General features: G+C 43.7%; 1 protein-coding gene across 1 annotated transcript in view; it reads right to left on the bottom strand.

Annotated features, from left to right (window-relative positions):
* The window catches only part of TRPM5 (transient receptor potential cation channel subfamily M member 5), a 462539-nt gene that overhangs the window by 216867 nt on the left and 227991 nt on the right, over positions 1-17681 (bottom strand). The window contains exon 19 of the mRNA XM_069221458.1: positions 5927-6095. Coding sequence (XP_069077559.1) covers positions 5927-6095 — 169 coding nt within the window. The remainder of the gene's footprint in view (positions 1-5926; positions 6096-17681) is intronic.

Below are 17681 nucleotides of genomic sequence, written 5' to 3'. Positions count from 1 at the left end.
CTACCTGGATGGCATTTACGGTGCCGTCTCTGGCCTACAGAGATCTTTTCAGGCTCTGGCCTCCTCTTTGACGGCAGCCAGTGTCTCTGGTCATTCCGTCCCCCCTCCAACCACCTCTACCCCTTCCAGCACCCCACTCCATTCACCTGTCCCAAGCACACATTCTGACAGCAATGCACACACCTCAACACACAAGAAGCACACTGCACAACACAAGCACCACACTTCCCACCACAGGCATACACACAGCCAACATACCAAGGCACACACAACAACATCCACCTCCCCAGTGTGTCCACCTCTTCCGCCTCCCTGTCTGTTACCTCTACATGCACACTCAAAGGCACTGCACCCTCATTCACTGTTGCTAACCCTTTTCTTGCAGTCACCACAAAATCAGACATCCATTCATGCACCACAGACACCACACCTGCACTCACCACCACGACTTTAGTTGACATGTGAAGCACACTCACTAAACTTGCAGACACAAACAACATACATTTACACTGGCAGCCCGTCTTGTCCCCCTGTGTCCACCCCCCCTCATCCCAAGACACTCTAACGCTCCAAGACACCAACCCAACACACATCCACCATACCTCAGCATACTGTACAGTCACATGCACCCATGTCACGCACACCTACATCTGTCACGACCACTCCCACACCTTCCTCCAGGTCCACCCCAATTGCCCTTAAAAAAACTTTCCTATCCTGTGTTCACCTATTTGAACCCACTGGCCCACCCTGTCTCGTCCCTAAACGTGCCCACCTCCTTGCCCTGTCCACTCCTCCCACATCACAGCCCTCCCCTGTGCACCCTTCCCATTCCAGTGCTACCTCAACTGTGAGCAAGAGACCCCGTGCTGGCCCAGGAACATCTGCTGCACCCAGTCCCAGGCCGCTCCACCAGCTTCTAAAACCAGACCCAAGCCCCCCCTCACAGTCGTTAGTCCCCAACCCCAACCCCACACCCCAGCCCCTGTTCCCTGAGGTGCCTGGATGCCCCATTGTTTCCCCTATGCGGTGGAGTACCTTTGAACTTGTGGGAGTCAAGTTGGGGCCATTTGGGCCCATCGGACTTCAGAGTACGGACTGGCCATTGGCCTTCTGTTGGACTTCTGTTGCTCATGGAGCTTCATTAAAGTTCATGTGGCCATTCTTGGTTTTGGCACACTCAGGATCTGTGGTTCATCGTTTCTTTGTATGGGGTTGTTGTGCACATGTGTGTACTTTGGGCAGGTTTAATTTGCCTTGTGTCGGGTAAGTACATCTTGCTGTGGGGTGTATGGCTTGTGCTGTTGTGACGGGTTGTGGGTGCGTTGCGGGGTGGGCGGAGTGGAGTGGGTGGGTGTGTAACTGTGCCCTTTCTTCCCTTGTTTAGTAGGTTGCTGTACTTATCGTTGTCGTCTTCGTCGACGGTCTTGGTTGTGGAGGTATATGGCAAGGAGCAGGACTGGCATGATTTGCAACTCTCTATCCATGTCTGCTTCGGCGTGTTGTGTGTGCCTCCGGTGAGTGTTTCCTTCTTTTTTTGGTTCATTTCCACCTGGCTTTGCGTGGCGGTGGTTTCCAACCCGGAACTGACAGCGGTCTAATGCCTAATTATTTGATGGGCAGGTAGGGCCTTTCCGTCGGCCTGTGGGCGGCCTCTGCCGTCATTGTCGGCACTCCTTTGCTGGTGGTGAGTGGTTTTCAGGCTGCCTGTTTTTCAGGTGGTTCTTTATTCGGCGGTCCAGACCGCCTGACTGTTGGCGGTAGTTACCACCACCGCTGGCGGAGAGGTGTTTACCGCCATGTTCATAATGAGGGCCTAAGTTCCCACCAAAGACAGAGCCTGACATTTGACCTTGTTCTTTGAATGCACAGAAAATGTGATAACATAAGAACAAGATTTGTAGGCATGTTTACAGAAAAAGAACACTCGGAAAGACACTGTAAATATGGTTTGGGCAAAGGAAGGGACGAACTCAAGCTGCATAGCCTAAAACAAAATAAAGCCAGCAAAGTGAAAGCATGAAATGTGAGTTACAAACCACCAAGCCAATGGCAAGCAATGGGCAGAACACATTCCCAAGGAAGCTCTATGAATGTACTTAAAATGACAGCCGTGGTATACTTTGTGGGGAAAGTCCAGTCTTTTAGTCCAGTCTGTATCTTGCAGAGGTTTGCCCACATCAGTCACCCAGGTAGTATGACGAGAAGCTCTGGAGTGGTCTCAATGTTGCAGGAAAGGTGTGTACACCCATTCAATCAGTTTGCCACCAGTCCCTATGGTGTGGAGCTTCTGGTACACCTCATGTTGAGTTAGTGCTAGGTGGCAGACATGAAATAGGGCATTTAATGATTATTTAAGGTGGTTGTAAGTAAGGAGTTGACCGTGGTGAAGATGGTAGCCTGCCTGAAGGATTTGAAAATTTAGTAGCTCGCCGTCCAATAAACAAATACCCCGATTTTAATACACCTGCAGCATGCCACTGATGGAGTTACTCTGAGCACAGCCATCCTGTGTGATTTGGAAGGCTTAGCAAAGTTAGGGCAGGAGCACAGGGTTTCTTTGTGTCAGTGAGTTTACAGGTTCTAGCGAGGCAAGGGAAAGCTGTGCATGATAACCCTGGATGGTGATCCGTAGAATGGTCAGTAGGAAATAATGAGCAGTGTAGTAAGCCCTCCTTAAAATTCTTTGCGGATAAACCCCATCTCATGCAGGGGGCAGGTAGAAAGCCAGCAAGCCACCCATTGCACCTGTGCAGCTGAATAATAGCGTTCTAAGTCCAGAAGGCTTAATCCACCGCAGTCACTGTAAGCTTTAGAGTGGTAAGAGCTACCCGACGGTGACCCCAGCAACCAAATCAGATGTGTGGCATGTCCGAGAAGGAAAGAAGGACAAGGAGGGGAAGTTTTACAAAATAATACTATCATCGGGGTAGCACACCATCTTCATTAGTGTCACCTGGCCCACTGCAGAAAGCAAAAGAGAAGACCAAAAAGCAAACTGGGCATAGAGGGACCGTGACACTCTGCTGAGATTTCCATCCTGCAAATCAGTGGGAGAATGGTAGATATTAATCACTAGGTATCGAAATGTAACTGGTTCCCAGTTCAATCTGAGGTCTAATTGAATATAAAGGAGAAAACAGTGCCATATGTTTAAGAAACACTACTTATATATTTTGTTTAATTATATTTTGTTTGTGCAATTTACATCACATATATTTTGAAGATTCTGTGTGTGCTTGACACTTTAGGGATAACCCAGATCACTAGTTTGGCTTTTGCTCAATTTCAAAACCATATTAAAGCATGGACAAAGTGGGCAATTGCCTTGCACAACCTTGCAAGGGGTCTGGCCCCTGTTCACCCATCACAAGCATGAACAGCAGACCATTGCACCAGAAGAGTTTGCCAAGGTGGGTGGGTGCTGCTTGTTCAACCACTTGACAGTACCTCTTCTGTTTCTCTCCTGTCTGCAGAGACAACTGCCCAGGTACCCAATACCTTCTGATAGTCTTGGTGGGCCCATGTTGTCAGAGTTTAGGAATTGACACAGCTTGTTCTTCTCTTCCTTATGTATCCAGTTCTTAGCAACAACCTCCCATGTGATCTCAATTTCATTCTCCTCTTTTATTATCTTTAATTGGTAGTCCGGGCTCCCAGTTCTGAGATAAATGTAGAGTCCCAGACATACACTCTAGTGTTGTGAGACTACAGACGAGTTGTGGGTACCTCACATCCTGACATTAGGTGTGAGACTGTCGCCTACACTTTTATCCTGCCTCATTAAAAAAAAATAGGTTGAAAGTCCATGGGTAGTTGGGCTGAGACAATGTTTTTGTTAAATTTGTTTAAACTAGCATAAGGTTAATTACCTTAATGTTTCCCAAACTGTTTGCCAGAGGCTTTAAAATGTTCAGAAACATAATCAAAATGTTATTGTTGCTTTCTCTTTCAGAAAGATTGGGTAGATTTGAGTAGGGGTGATGGCCTTGACACATGCTGAAGGGCATTAGTTTACTACTGAACAAGGATGTAATGTGCCACCTGAATGTAGCATACCAGGAGGCAATCACAAAAAGACAGCAGTGAATAAATAGAGCTATGTTAAAAAGAGTAAGTAAATGCACTGATAACGTAATGGGGTATGGCCTCCCTTGGGTGTGTCTGTAAAACTGACGTTTGTTCTTGAATATTTGTCCTGAATTTTGACCCATTGTCCTGAATTTTTTACAGTCCTGTCCAGAATTTGCCTCAATGTAAGGTGGTCACCTTAGTTGCAAAGGCTCAATTGAGTGAATGGAGCAGGACCATGTAGCTCCTTCATCGAGGGCTCGGTTTCCGAGTGCGGGTGTGTGCGCGTAAGACAAGGCAAGTAACCCGCTATCCATAAATCTAATATTAATTCACACCATTATGAGTGATTAACACACTTCGACCCTCTCCCTTCACGATGGTGCTGTATATAAATAATTATATTACTAAATATTGTATGCTACTACCAGTGCCACTACAACTATTGTAGCAGTTTTACTCATAATAATAACCTAGAGGATGTTGAAGTGAGTTGATCGCTCACTGCTTACAAAAACGGCGAGCTACACCACGTCATGACTTCGAATCTTAGCAAGGCTGACTAAGCTTCTCATCCTTCTGGGAGTGTTAAACTGTGTGCTGCAAACTGGGTAAAAGAACTGCATGCTACTTACAGAGCATAGCAACATCAGAAATGACGTAAGAATTGGTGTATAAAATAAATATGAATACCGACATGAACACTAATATAGCTAGGTACAGAATGCGAGCATTGAATCCCACCCGCAGTACATGCATATCATGCAGTGCTTAGTTACAGGAAGAGTTGCTTTGCCCAGGGCTGGACTGGCCATAGCGGGCACTGGCCTTTTCCCGGGCAGCTGGAGGGATGGGGGCCGGGCTTGTTACACGGGGCTGGTTTTGCAATGGTGCTGCGATATAGACCCCCAGTAACAAAAGTAGCAATCCAGCATAATCCACTCACTTCCGCTTCCAGCCTCTGTGCAGGAGTAGGCGGGAGGGGATGGTCTGAAAAAATTGCGTGGAGGATGCTGGCAGGTGGCCGTTGCTAGGCTCCCTGTGTGAGTGTGCTGCTGTATTGGGGAAGCTCACCACTATAGAAGCTTGGGGCCAGATGTAGCAAAGGTATTTATCCATTCTGTGTCTATGGGAAAAAGTGTTCGTACATATGGCCCTTGATCCTCACTGTTGGCGGGGCCAGGCCTGTTGATACTCATTACAGCCAGGTTTAGCCACAGATCTCAGAGGGTCCTTTATTTTTCACGTGTGGGTTTGTGCAGGGATGCTCCTTTCGCTCGGCTGTTGTCCCCATCTACTATGGCATATACACAGTCTCTGTGCACAAGTTAAATGTAACTAGTCCACGGGGCTGCTCGCATATAAGGTAACACTCCCTATTCGCAGCTTCAGGATGTGCATTTTCAGCCGCTGCTAACTCTGGAAGGAAGTTCTATCACTGGCATCAGGTACCTCATTTCCAGCTCATTCACACACTAATGCATTACCCACTGCCTGTGTGTGCAAGTCATCCTTCTCACATATGGTCCGCAGCTGCATATTTGCTTGCATATGTAGACTATTTTTGCCTTTCTATGAAAATAGTTGTGTAAATGGTACTTATGTGCGTTCCACTGCTTTTCAGGAGGTGTGTGTGTCTGCGCATGGTTGCCTGAATGTTATGTTTGTGTGCTTACTGTATAGAGGGGCCAGACCTATTGGCTTTGCCAGAGGCTGTCATCCATAGTGCCAGTAGGCTCCTTTAGTAACTAAAATAAATACATTTAATAAATAAAGGAATAAAACAAAGAGGTCATAGGCTTGTCTAAGAACTTACACAATTACACACAGCAGGGCTGCTTTTTATTTTACGCACCTGAACATGGCGATCAGAAGGTTCATGAGAAGGACATTGGTGACCAATAAGAATATCACTAATAAAAGAATTACAAGCCAGTTGGCGTAGATGTTGGGACATGATGGGACATCCTCCAGCAGAATCTTGAATGGGTTGGTCGTACAGTTACCAAACTCCATGCGAGACGCTAAAAGACACAATGCAATTAAAAGAGGCAGAATTCTATGTAGACTTTCATTTGCCATGGTAACCGAGATGTATACATTTTCATTCACAGCACTGATGTTTTCAAATACAACCTGTGTAAAATAGATAGCTACACATATAAAATTTGATAACGATATCCAACTTATTGGCTCAGGACCACCCTGCCTTCATACTAAACCGGCTGCACTCTTTCGGCTCAGACTGCGGTCAGAACCTGCTTTTCCTGACTCAATTGTATTTGCCCTCATACAGTTCAGCTCCTTTATTTCCAGCACTAGCAGTGCTTAATGTTAGCCGGTGGTTATAGGTACAGCCCATCGGCATTCATTTTTGGGGACTGGCAATTACTTTTCCTCAACAGACTTTGATCCAGAACAAAAGAGGAAAAAACACAAAAAACGAATGGAAGAGCAAGAGAAAGACAGAGAAATAGTGACAAAGGGAGAAAGCAGGGATGAAAAAGAACCCGCAAGAATTGAATAAAGGCGCAGTAAGTGTATGGTTGGGGGCAAAACTGTCATGCAGTGGAATCCAGACTAAGCATTCTGTGTATACTGCAGTCCTGACATTCATCAGCATCTGCTCCAGGCTTCTGAGAAAACAAGCTTTGGCAAAGCCAATAGATTTAGCCTATGCAGTATCTTTTGGCGTTGTCATTGTAGTTTAGACATGCTGTGCTACACTGGCTTAAAGTAAATACAAACAAAGCACTGTGGTGTGGCCAGCATTGAGTGTGGCATAGCATTTTTTTTTAGTTTATTTTATGTCATGTTCCACAGCAGCATGCACCGCTGTACAACATCTTAAAAAAAAATAACAAAGCCAAATAGCTCTGTTAGAGCTATTTGACTTTGCTAATGTTAGTGGAGGGAGCAACAACTGACAGTGAGGTGGATGTGGGGTTGGGGAATTTAGGTGGGAGAAGGGAGGGTGGGGAAAGCTACACAGGGGAGAGGGAGGAGTGCCGGACCCGCACTGCAGAGACGTGCACCTTTTGAGAATGCATGTCCAAAATGTTTTTTAAAACTATCTGCAGGAGCCTGCAGCTATTGAAAGAACACTGGCTACAGATTGGAAACTGTAGTTGGTCTATGCTCCATGGTAGGAACTGAATCTTGAAGCCCAGGAGGAAGCAGCAAGTCCAGGAAGCCGCTGACCAATAAGAAGCAAGGGAACAAGAGCACTGTGCAAGTCAACCAATGGTAACTCAAGATAAGTACGGGGCAGGCTCTAAGCCTCTTTTAAGTGTTTTGTTTTGCATAATATAATATATTTTTGGGTAAGGAGCCCTCACAAAATGTAACCAATGTTTGTGGCTATACCCCATGGGAATTAACACACACCCGCCTGGAAATGCAACTGTTTGGCTCTGATGAAAAGTGGAAATACAATTATCACCTTGGGGTAGGTTTAAGAACGTTTTATTATACAACACTAGTGTGAAAACATAAATATGTTGTAGACTTATCTATCACATTTCAGCTCTCACCACCCACCTCCCCAGCAGTAATCAACCCACATTCAACCTTCCAGCTCATTGGTAAATATGGTTTAGTGTCCTTTACAACAAACAGCAGTGAGCATTGTGTTCTGTTTACATCAGTGTAAAGTTATTTTAAGTAGGGACAAGAAGAAACAGTATATACAAGCATATCTGCACCTCATCTGGATTTCTATCCTGTAAAAACTACCAGCCACATCTCTGGCCTGCCATGTTGTCATTGGGGACTTTGTGCTCTCTGCTTATATGGCCTCGATACCTTCAGACTAAATATGAGACATAGAGTGATGTAGGAAATTTGATTGTTAATTGGGGTAGGTGCCTATCCACATGAAGGAATAACCAAAACCCGTTTTAGAGTGAATCCTTAAAGCCACTAAATTAACCTGAGCTCAACTTTCTGGTAGCTATGGCACAGAGCAGACAGGCTTAACTTAGAGCAATGTGTAAAATATTTGTGCAGTACCAAAATTGTAATAAAGTTAAAATGCAAAACAATGAAAGTCACAAACCAAATTGGAAAAATGGAGTGAAACCTAACAAACAAAATTGCATCACAATAAAAAAAATCCAGTAATGGGAACTAGCGAGATGAGTTTTTTCAAGTTAAGTAGGAATAGCGCCACGAAGCAGAAGGTGCCAGTAATGGTTAATGGCTACCGTAGACTGGAATACAGGCACAATTTGATGTTGACTGCAATGGACCAGAGCACAGATTGGAAACACCAACCAAGTTCCTCCTGGTCAAAGATTTGACCTTTTGCCCTTAGTTCTTTAAGTCCCAATCCACCACAGGAGTGCACTTCTCTAGCCCCCAAGACCTCAGAGAAGGTACTTAGAGACTCACAGGTTTCAGGTACAGGCCAACAGCAGGGTCTAGTCGAAGTCCAGTTGCCACTGACCTTCTGGGAAGTTCTTGAAAAAGGCCTTTTGTAGCTTGTTGTGTCCAGGTAGCTTTATGACACTTGGGCCCATATTTATATTTTTTTAGCGTGACATTTGCGCCGATTTTTTACGCAAAAGCGGCGCAAACTTACAAAATACATTTGTATTTTCTAAGTTTGCGCCGCTTTTGCGTCAAAAAATGAAGCAAATGTGGCGCTAAAAAAATATGAATATGGGTCTTGGAGTCCACCTCTTTTTCCTGGGTTTAAAAGGGAGCAGGTCCAGTCCTTCAGGGTTCCTCTCAGGTCACAGACAGTAGGTCCAATCCTTATCTGTTCTTTCTCAGATCAGGGAGTGATCTGAAGTGGATGTTTGGAGGTGCCACATTTATGCACGTTGTGATTAAATGGGTGGGAATGACTCCAGGGCATGCCCTTACCACTGGGATAAAAGTTCCCGAGGCCTACCCTATCCAATGTGGGCATTTTCAAGATGGTGAGTCTTCAGCCACAAGAAAGTTGGGTTTTGAGGGCTGGTAGTGTGCGTGTGGAGAATATAACACGGCAATGCTAGTGTCCTCCAACATCTAACACTAAAATCCAGTTTGGGCAGCCACAGAATCTAGAATAAACTCAGTGACAGACATCTGGTAGAACAAAAATAGAGCTTTCAAGCAAACAGACAGTGGATACAAAGGAATTGTTTTGGCACCATGGTTCCCTTCCTTTCAAGTGTGCCTCAAATTGTTATATGTGAAACCCAGAGACAGAAGTCTGGCAGAACAAAAGTGGGGTTTCCAGCAACTAGACAGTGGATACACAAGTCTTATTTTGGCCTCCTGTTTCTGAATCTTTCAAGTGCTTCCCAAAAGGTCTATGTGAACCTAGCAGAGAAGACAAGCAGGATTTGACATTCAATCAGGATTTAACCCAGTAATGCCAAAAAGGATGCTCTCAGCCCCCACCATGCATATTCTCTGAGTTTCTGTGAAGTTATTTCTACCCATTCAGATCAGACTTTTGCTTTCTCCTGGGAGTTGTTCACACCTTTTTCACATCTACTCAAATGCTAATCAATGGCTGGTAGAAATTTGATAGCCAATGCAAATGAGCTTCCAGGAACCACAGGAAGTGAAAAGATAAATTTCTCAAAGTTTATTTTCCTCAATCTTTAATACATCTTTAATACAAACTGATTTCACCTTTGAACTGGATTTTAATACCTAGTCAAATAGTTGTTTAAATATTTTTCTAGCTGGCTCCATTCCCGGGATACATAATTAGGATTTTGAATCTGTACTTACATTTTCTAAATAGGTCAGCTATGCCTGCCACAGTGAAAAATAGCTTTTGGGTGCTAGTCACTTTATGGACATGTTAACATTACATTTCTACATGTCATACTTTTAAATGCCATGCACCCTGCCTTATGGGTGACAAGGCATACATCGGAATGATTTACTAATATAACTTATTAATATTTGAAAGGGAGGTTTGGACCTGTCAAAAGGGTTTATTTTGATTTGCAGTTTTTACAGTGCTACAGTCAGGTTGCATAGGGTAAGCCTGAAGCCATGTTTCACACTGTCACTAAAGTGGATGGCACAATTGTTGCGGCAGTCCATAGTTACATTTAACTTATAGACCCTGTGCAAATTGTGTGACATATGCTAGGCATTTAAAAGTAGTTTACATATACCCACTAGGAATATATCAATTTGACCATGTTAAACGGGTTGGCACAGCAATTTACAACTGGCTTAAAGGGCTAAAGTGCATGGAGTTCTAACCAGCAAAAATATGGCATCCAGCAATAGTTGAAAAATACAGTGAGGCCATTCAGATGAGAAATTAAAGTCTATGATTTAGATCTCTGCCTGATATTTAGATTTCAGTGGGCAGGATATCTGTCACCCTTGTGATGGAGTAACCCCTCCGTTGAGATCTAAATCAGGCCCTATGTCTCTGACTTTGTGTTTCCATAACATAGCAGATTTTATTATATCCCATTTCAGTGTTCTTGGGCCCCCTTAGTAGCAAAGCATACGTAAGTCATGGCACAGTTAATGACTCATGCTTTGTCATAACTTAGCCATTTACAGGAGTATTAGGTAAAGAATTTCAAGTCTATCCTTATGCAGAATTTGGATAGGATTTATGGGTTGAGAAATCAGACTAGAAGACTTGGGGCATATTTAAAAGCCCCTAGCGCCTCCTTGCGCAACATTAATGTCATTGTTTTATGCTAATGTGACCCAACAAGGCCACAATCGCCGCACCAGATTTACAAAGTGACACAATGCATGCTTTGCACCACGTTGTAACCCCTTGAGCCACATTCTGCCTGCGCCAGGCATAATGTATGCAAGGGGGGTGTTCACCTGTTAGGGGCACCAAAATAATAGCATGATTTCTTTGCTTCATTTTTTTCGGCATTTTTAGCACCTGCTCAAAGCAGGCATTAAAAGGGGGCATGCCATTGTTTTCAATGGGCCCCTATGTACTGTTTAGGGGTAGCGCCAACATTTTGGCGCTAATCCTGAACAGTACATCAATAGCATCAGAAATTCTGATGCTATTGCCCCCTACCCTGAGCCATGGTGTGCTGTATTTTAAATACGGTGCACACATGCACACATGGTGTGTTAAGGGGCGCAAGAAAAGTGTCGCTGCATTGGTTGCAGCACCACTTTTCTTATATCAGGCCCTAAGTCTAATGAAAAATAGTATGGACTCTCTCCACCTTCATACAAGAAGAATGGACTTAATGACACAGGCTTCATTCTAGCTCAGTCTTCATAAAATATACAGGGCATAGTGATCCATGTTCTATGCTCTCTCTGTCTTTATCTAACAGGGCTGGGCTTAATACTGTAGATTGTATGCTCACTAAACCTTCGTACAATAGAACTCTGTCTAGAATTCTAGGCTTGTGCTCACTGAGCTTTGTTAATAAGGTATCAAATATCTTAGGGCCAGATGTACATAGCTGTTTTTAGGTTGCAAACAGGCCGATTCACAGAATTGGGCTGATTACAACTGCAAAAAAGCATTTTCTAATTTACAAAGCCCTATTTGCAATTCGGTAACCTGTTACTGAATCGTAAATTGGGTTTGTGTGTCAGTATCAAGAAGGTGCGTGCTTAGGGTATCCCTTCCTAATACCGAATCGCAGTGGTATGTGTGAATGTTTTGTGACTGAAATGCGGTCACAAAATATTTTCATTGTTGTGGGTTCCTTTAGCGCCTAGATTGGGCACCCTTACTTGAGCTCTAGGCCTGCGGTCTGTGCCCTTTTATCTACATAAACATGTTAAATGTGGCATTGCCTCCTCGTCCTATTCCTTACTTTTAGCAGTTATGTTGAGGGAAACACTCCAAGGTCACTCTTACCAAGCATCTGTTTTTTTTATTTTTCTTAAAAAAGCTCCCTCCGCCTTTAACTAAAGGGGAGGGACTCGCCACACTTCCTGTTCTTTTTTGTGCACTCCCTTTGAAGGCACACATTTACATAGTGCAAGGACCTGTGTTTTTGGGCGGAAGGTGACGTGTTGCTGTCCCAGACACATTTTAGACTCAATCAGCTCACCTGTTTGTCTGCCCTTTTTCTCCTTGAAGTTGCTTTTACCCTAGCGTTTATACAACGGGGAAGAAGAAAATAGAATGGAGTTCTTCCACTCCGCACACTCTGCCAAACCTACCACTATTGACCACATGCTTGTGCGCACCGTGGGAGTCATTAATACCAAAAATTATATAATATAACTATAATAGTTGTACTATAACTACAACTATATAGTAATGATAACTCGTGCCCTAAGGTAACTATAACGCGCGCCACTGCCATGCACAGTTATCTGATCAATAATTTTACTGCAAATGTTAGTCAATCAATGATGTTATCTAAGATGTGACGAGTGCTGAAATTTGTGGGGTAATTAGCAGTGCATGACGAGGGCGCGAGTTATAGTTATCTTCGTACACGAATTATAGTTACTTGAAAGTACTAACTATAACTGCTGAATTTCTGTGGTTTTGTATGAGTAAATTCAGAACTTAACTACAACCTCCCTGTAACCTTTGGTTTTTTTAAGTGAATTTCTGAGTTTTTAAAAATGTTTATTTCCTAACTATAATGGCCCTGTAACCTTTGTTTTTGTTCAGTTAATTTCCATCTTTTTTTAACGTAAAGTAATTTTCATTGCTACACGTTAATCCCACCACCGCCATGCATGGCCCTCAGCCGTGAGCGGCTGTTGTTAGTTGCAGGGCCTGGCCTGTGGCCAGGCCCTGCAGCCAACCCCTATAACAACCCAACCCCACACTGTGCATGACCTTTGGCTGTGCGCAGCAAGACTTGGCTGCATGGCCGGGCCCTAGGCCAGGCCAGAGAAGGCCAACCACTATAACCAACCAACCCTGTGCTGCGCACGGCCGAACAGTCTGTCTCTGTTCCTGTGAGAATAGGTGTTACAGGATGCCTCTGGGTGTGAGAGTGTCTGTCTGGGTGTGAAAGTGAGTGCCTGAGGGTATGGGTGGTTTGGGAATGGGTGTGTCAATGTCTGAGTGGGTCTGTGAGTGGGTGTGTCAGTGTCTGAGTGCATATGTGAGTGGGTGCGACAGTGTCTGAGAGGGTCTGTGAGTGGGTGCATGAGGGTATGAGTGGATTTGTGAGTGGGTGTGTGAGTCTGAGTAGATTTGTGAGTGGGTGCATGAGCGTCTCAATGGGTCTGTGAGTGGGTGTATGAGGCATAGTGTGGGTCTGTGAGTGGGTGCATCAGTGTGAGTGGGTCTGTAAGTGGATGTGTCACTGTCTGAGTGGGTCAGTGAGTGGCTGCTTCAGTGTCTTACTTGGTCTGTGATTGGGAGTGTGAGTCTCTGAGTGGGTCTGTGGCTGGGTGTATCAGTGTCTGAGTGGGTCTGTGAGTGGTTGCATGAGGCTCTGGGTGGTTTGTGAGTAGGTGTATGAGTGTCTCAGTGGGTCTGTGTGTGGGTGCATCAGTGTCTCACTAGTTCTGTGAGCGGGTGCATCAGTGCCTGAGTGGATCTGTGAGTGAGTGCACCAGTGTCTCAGTGGGTCTATGAGTGGGTGTATGAGTGTCTCACTGAGTCTCTGAGTGGGTGCATAAATGTCTGAGTGGCTGTATGAGTGGCTACATGAGTCTATGAGTGCATGTATAAATGAATTATTGTATGAATTAGTCTGTGGTTTCCCTTCCAGATTTTTTTCATATTCACAAATATTTTGCAAATAATTTGCAAATATTCAGGAATATTGCCCATGGTTATGAAAAATTATTTTAAATCCATAATTTGCCCCTTAAACACACCTATATAACACCCCTTAAGCCACTTTCAATTAGGATATTCACCCCTGGGGACTGTGGTCTGTGGAATAAAATGGTGGCCACAACTTTCTAGTCAGGTTGCAGTCAGCCAATTACAGCGCTACTCCTCACACACACATTTGCAAAATTTGAAAATATTCAGCAATTATTAGTGAGCCCAGATATCCAGATTCGGATTTCCTTAAATATCTATAAAACTACTGAACAGATTTCCATCAAATAAGTGAAAGCGTGATCTGTGTACCGAAAGCTAGCTTTCTGGCAAATTTGGTGTAATTCCGTCCAGTGGTTTGGGCTGTAGTTGTGTCCAAAGGTCCTTTGGGAATTAACATGGGAAACACAGCTTTTTTGACCCTCCCGCTTTCTCTGCCCCCGTTTGATGGACCACCCCCAAGCTTTCCATGCACAACAGGAATCAGCAGGGCACTTGTTTTGGAAAATGTCGTGAAGATTCGCCAAACGGTGCCAAAGTTATGGGCATGTCAAAAAAAGCTTTTTCGAAGGAAATTAGGTCCTAATTTATAACTACCTACTGGGGACCACGAGTAGGTAATATTCATATATATATATATATTATATAAATATGATTATTTAATATATATATTATTATTATTATATTATATATATATTATTCATGATCACTATAGGGAGGCATAGCGAAAAGAGAAGGCACCTATCTCCTTATCCTTACAAGGGAAAGAATCCTCCAGATCTTGTTAAAGCATATTTCACAAAGGGTTCCGCTGCTGGAAATATCAATATACCTCCAGCTCTAGATGCTGATTAGTTCTATCTCAGAAGCCTTCAATAAGCAACATGAGAATCTGAGGGGTTGTCAATCTCTTCTCAGAAATGATTCATCACAAGGTCTCTGTTCATCCCCATCTTTGGTTTCCTCCTCCTGAGCATCTCAAAGTTATGGCACACCGAGGGGGAAGTATAATCAGGAAGATGAGCTGATAGGTCTGGTTTCAAATATTTCAGTTAATCTGCAGTTGCCTATAGATGAAGAACAATCTTCTAGTAGCGGCGACTGTTTCAGACAGTTAATAAAGCCATTGTTTCCAAGACTTCCAGAGAATTCTGCTGTCCATGGGCTCCTAAAAAGGAATTGAGGGATCCTAAAAAGACATCTCTTCCCAGGCATATGGAAAGAATGTACCCTCTGGTGAAAGGGGAAGTGGATCTTCCTCAGAAATTATCTATATATGTCAACATCAGGACAGTGCGCGTTCTACGGACGACGTAAATGCAAAAACCCAGTTCTTATGCAGGGTCATAATTCATGCATTGTGTTTCTATGCAGTATGTTAACCTTTTGCATTGCAGAACTTTTACCTTGAAAAGCCATTAATGCTGTTTGTAATGTATTGTTAATTTGCAAGGCTTTGCTGCAGGCTTACAGGATGTGGTTAGGGAGTGGTCCCTATTCTAAGACTTTCTAGAAGCCTTTCCTGCAGCATGGCTGGGTGTGGCTCGTGGGCGGGGCTTGGCTCTATTTAAGGGAGCCAGCCCAGCTCCACGTGCTCCCTATTCAGAGGTCCTGGTGCAGAGCAGCAGCATTTTCCTGAGCTCCTGTTCCGGAGGCCTACCTAGGCATTTCCAGGCCTGCCCTCATTTCCTTGGTGATACTCAAGCAGGGCAGTAAGGCGGAGGTCGGGTTAGGCCCCCGACTCCGTTTTCAGTGACATTCGAGTTTTGGGCCTAATTCTGAAATCACGTGTGCAATTGTTTTTCCTGGCATTTAACCTTGGCCTTCAGGTCGGCAGTGTGCGCGATCAATTCATGGCATTTTGCATCTTGATGTTCGAATCGGCAACAGTGTGCGCAATTAATTCCTGGCATTAAACTCTTAGCTTTCAGGTCGGCAGTGTGCGCGATCATTTCATGGCATTTGCATCGTGATGTTCGAATCCGCAACAGTGTGCTCGATTCATTCCTGGCATTAAACTCTTGGCATTCAGGTCGGCAGTCTGAGCGATCATTTCATGGCATTTGTATTGTGATGTTCGAATCTGCAACAGTGTGTGCGATTCATACCAGACATTAAAACTCTTGCCATTCAGATCGGCAGTGTGCACGATCATTTCGTGATATTTGTATCTTGATGTTTGAATCGGCAACAGTGTGCGCAATTCATTCCTGACATTGAAAACCCTGGCATTCAGATCGGCAGGTTGCGCGATCATTTCATGGCTTTTGAATATTGACGCTTGAATCAGCAACAGTGTGCGCGATTCATTCCTGGCATTTAACTCTTGAAGTACAGATCGGCGTAGTGCGCGATCATTTCTAGATCTTGAAATCTTTGATGTACAGTTTGATTATTAATGTGCATAATAATTCCTGAACAATTGAAACTTAAGACTCTTAGACAGAGTATGATTCATGATTCTAGTACAGTTCATTCATGAAGGAAAAACCATGTGTTTTTTTATCTTTGTTATAATGTAGTGACTATTCTAAGAACCAAATGGAGAGTGTTTAATATTCAAAGTGTGAGATGTTAACTCTGGAATGCTCATATGACAGTTTGCATAATCCTTCTTGATTTCCAGGTACCCACATTTCTCAGGCCTAGTTATAGTGAAACTCTAGGCCATTCAAGTTCTCAGTATAATGTTATTTGAAAACAAAGCTTATTGAAAGTCATTGTGTTTAATCTTGCAATTGTGTTGTTTAACTCTTGCTTCCACAGGTCTCCTTCCCTGCTGTTCCCAACCCAAAACCCATTCCCCCACTTGGCCATTCTTTAACTCTGTGATATAATATCTAGTGGAGTTTGGAGCTGTCAAGAGGTGGACATGTTGGGAACATGCGCAAGCCCCGAGGATCTGGTCTCCCTGACAATATATGTATTACTCTCTAATCTGACAAACCAAACAGCCAAGTTATTATCAGATGAGGTGGGTAACCCAGAATAGGTGGATAAAGGGTGGAATCTTCCTTAAAGAGAGCATATTGTGGTCTGAATCTGAGATTAATAGTCAGGGTACATTCGGTATACACCTCTCAGTCCTTGGTTAATGATTTCCAGTCCTTTTCCACAGCAATGCAAGAAGAGGAGGATATTTCCCACCAATTGGCAGCCATGGAATGTCAAGCAAAACGTTTGTCTGACATAACCTTTGACAACTTAAAGGTGTCAACTATGGCAGCAAATGGCATAGTAGCAGCAAGAAGAAGCGGTATGTGAGAGATTGGAAACCTAACTCTTCTAAAAAAACATGCCTACTAAACATGCCATTTTCAGGTGATAAACTGTTTGAGGATGAGCTGGAATCTGTTACTCATAAATCTTACAAAGGTAGGAAGCATATTATTCCGTTCAAGTTTGTGTCAAAAACGTATTTTAAAAATAAGAAGCTTTATGATCACTTCAAAGAGGGGAGGAGATTTGGTCTTTTCTTAAAGAAAGGCTGCTTTCAGCCCAAGCCTTCAGTAGGTTATTCTAAGAATGTCCAGGGCTCAAAGAACAATCAACACTCCTGACTATGACAAAAATGGTCAAAAAGAGGGAGTGTTGATGGGCAGTTGTTCCACTTCCTTTACACTTGGCAGATGTTGATCAAGGACAATTGGGTTCTTTAGGTTATCTCTGTGTGCAATTCCTTTGAGCTTCTAGCACTTCCTTCAAAGAATTGCTTCTTCCTGATTTCCATTCCAGAAATGCTGAAAAGAAACAGGCACTGCAAGAAAACATATTGATCTTGAGCCAGAAGAAAGCTGTAATTCCATTTCCTTCTCATGAAGGAGTCAGTGTTGGTATTCTACAGTTTTCCTGGAGAAGACATCCTCAGGAGATTACTGTCTAATTATCGTCCTAAATTATC

Source organism: Pleurodeles waltl, chromosome 3_1 (assembly GCF_031143425.1).
Source record: "Pleurodeles waltl isolate 20211129_DDA chromosome 3_1, aPleWal1.hap1.20221129, whole genome shotgun sequence".
In the NCBI taxonomy this organism is placed as follows: domain Eukaryota; kingdom Metazoa; phylum Chordata; class Amphibia; order Caudata; family Salamandridae; genus Pleurodeles; species Pleurodeles waltl.
Note: the sequence above shows the minus strand (reverse complement) of the source record. Positions and strands in the feature narration are given on the sequence as shown.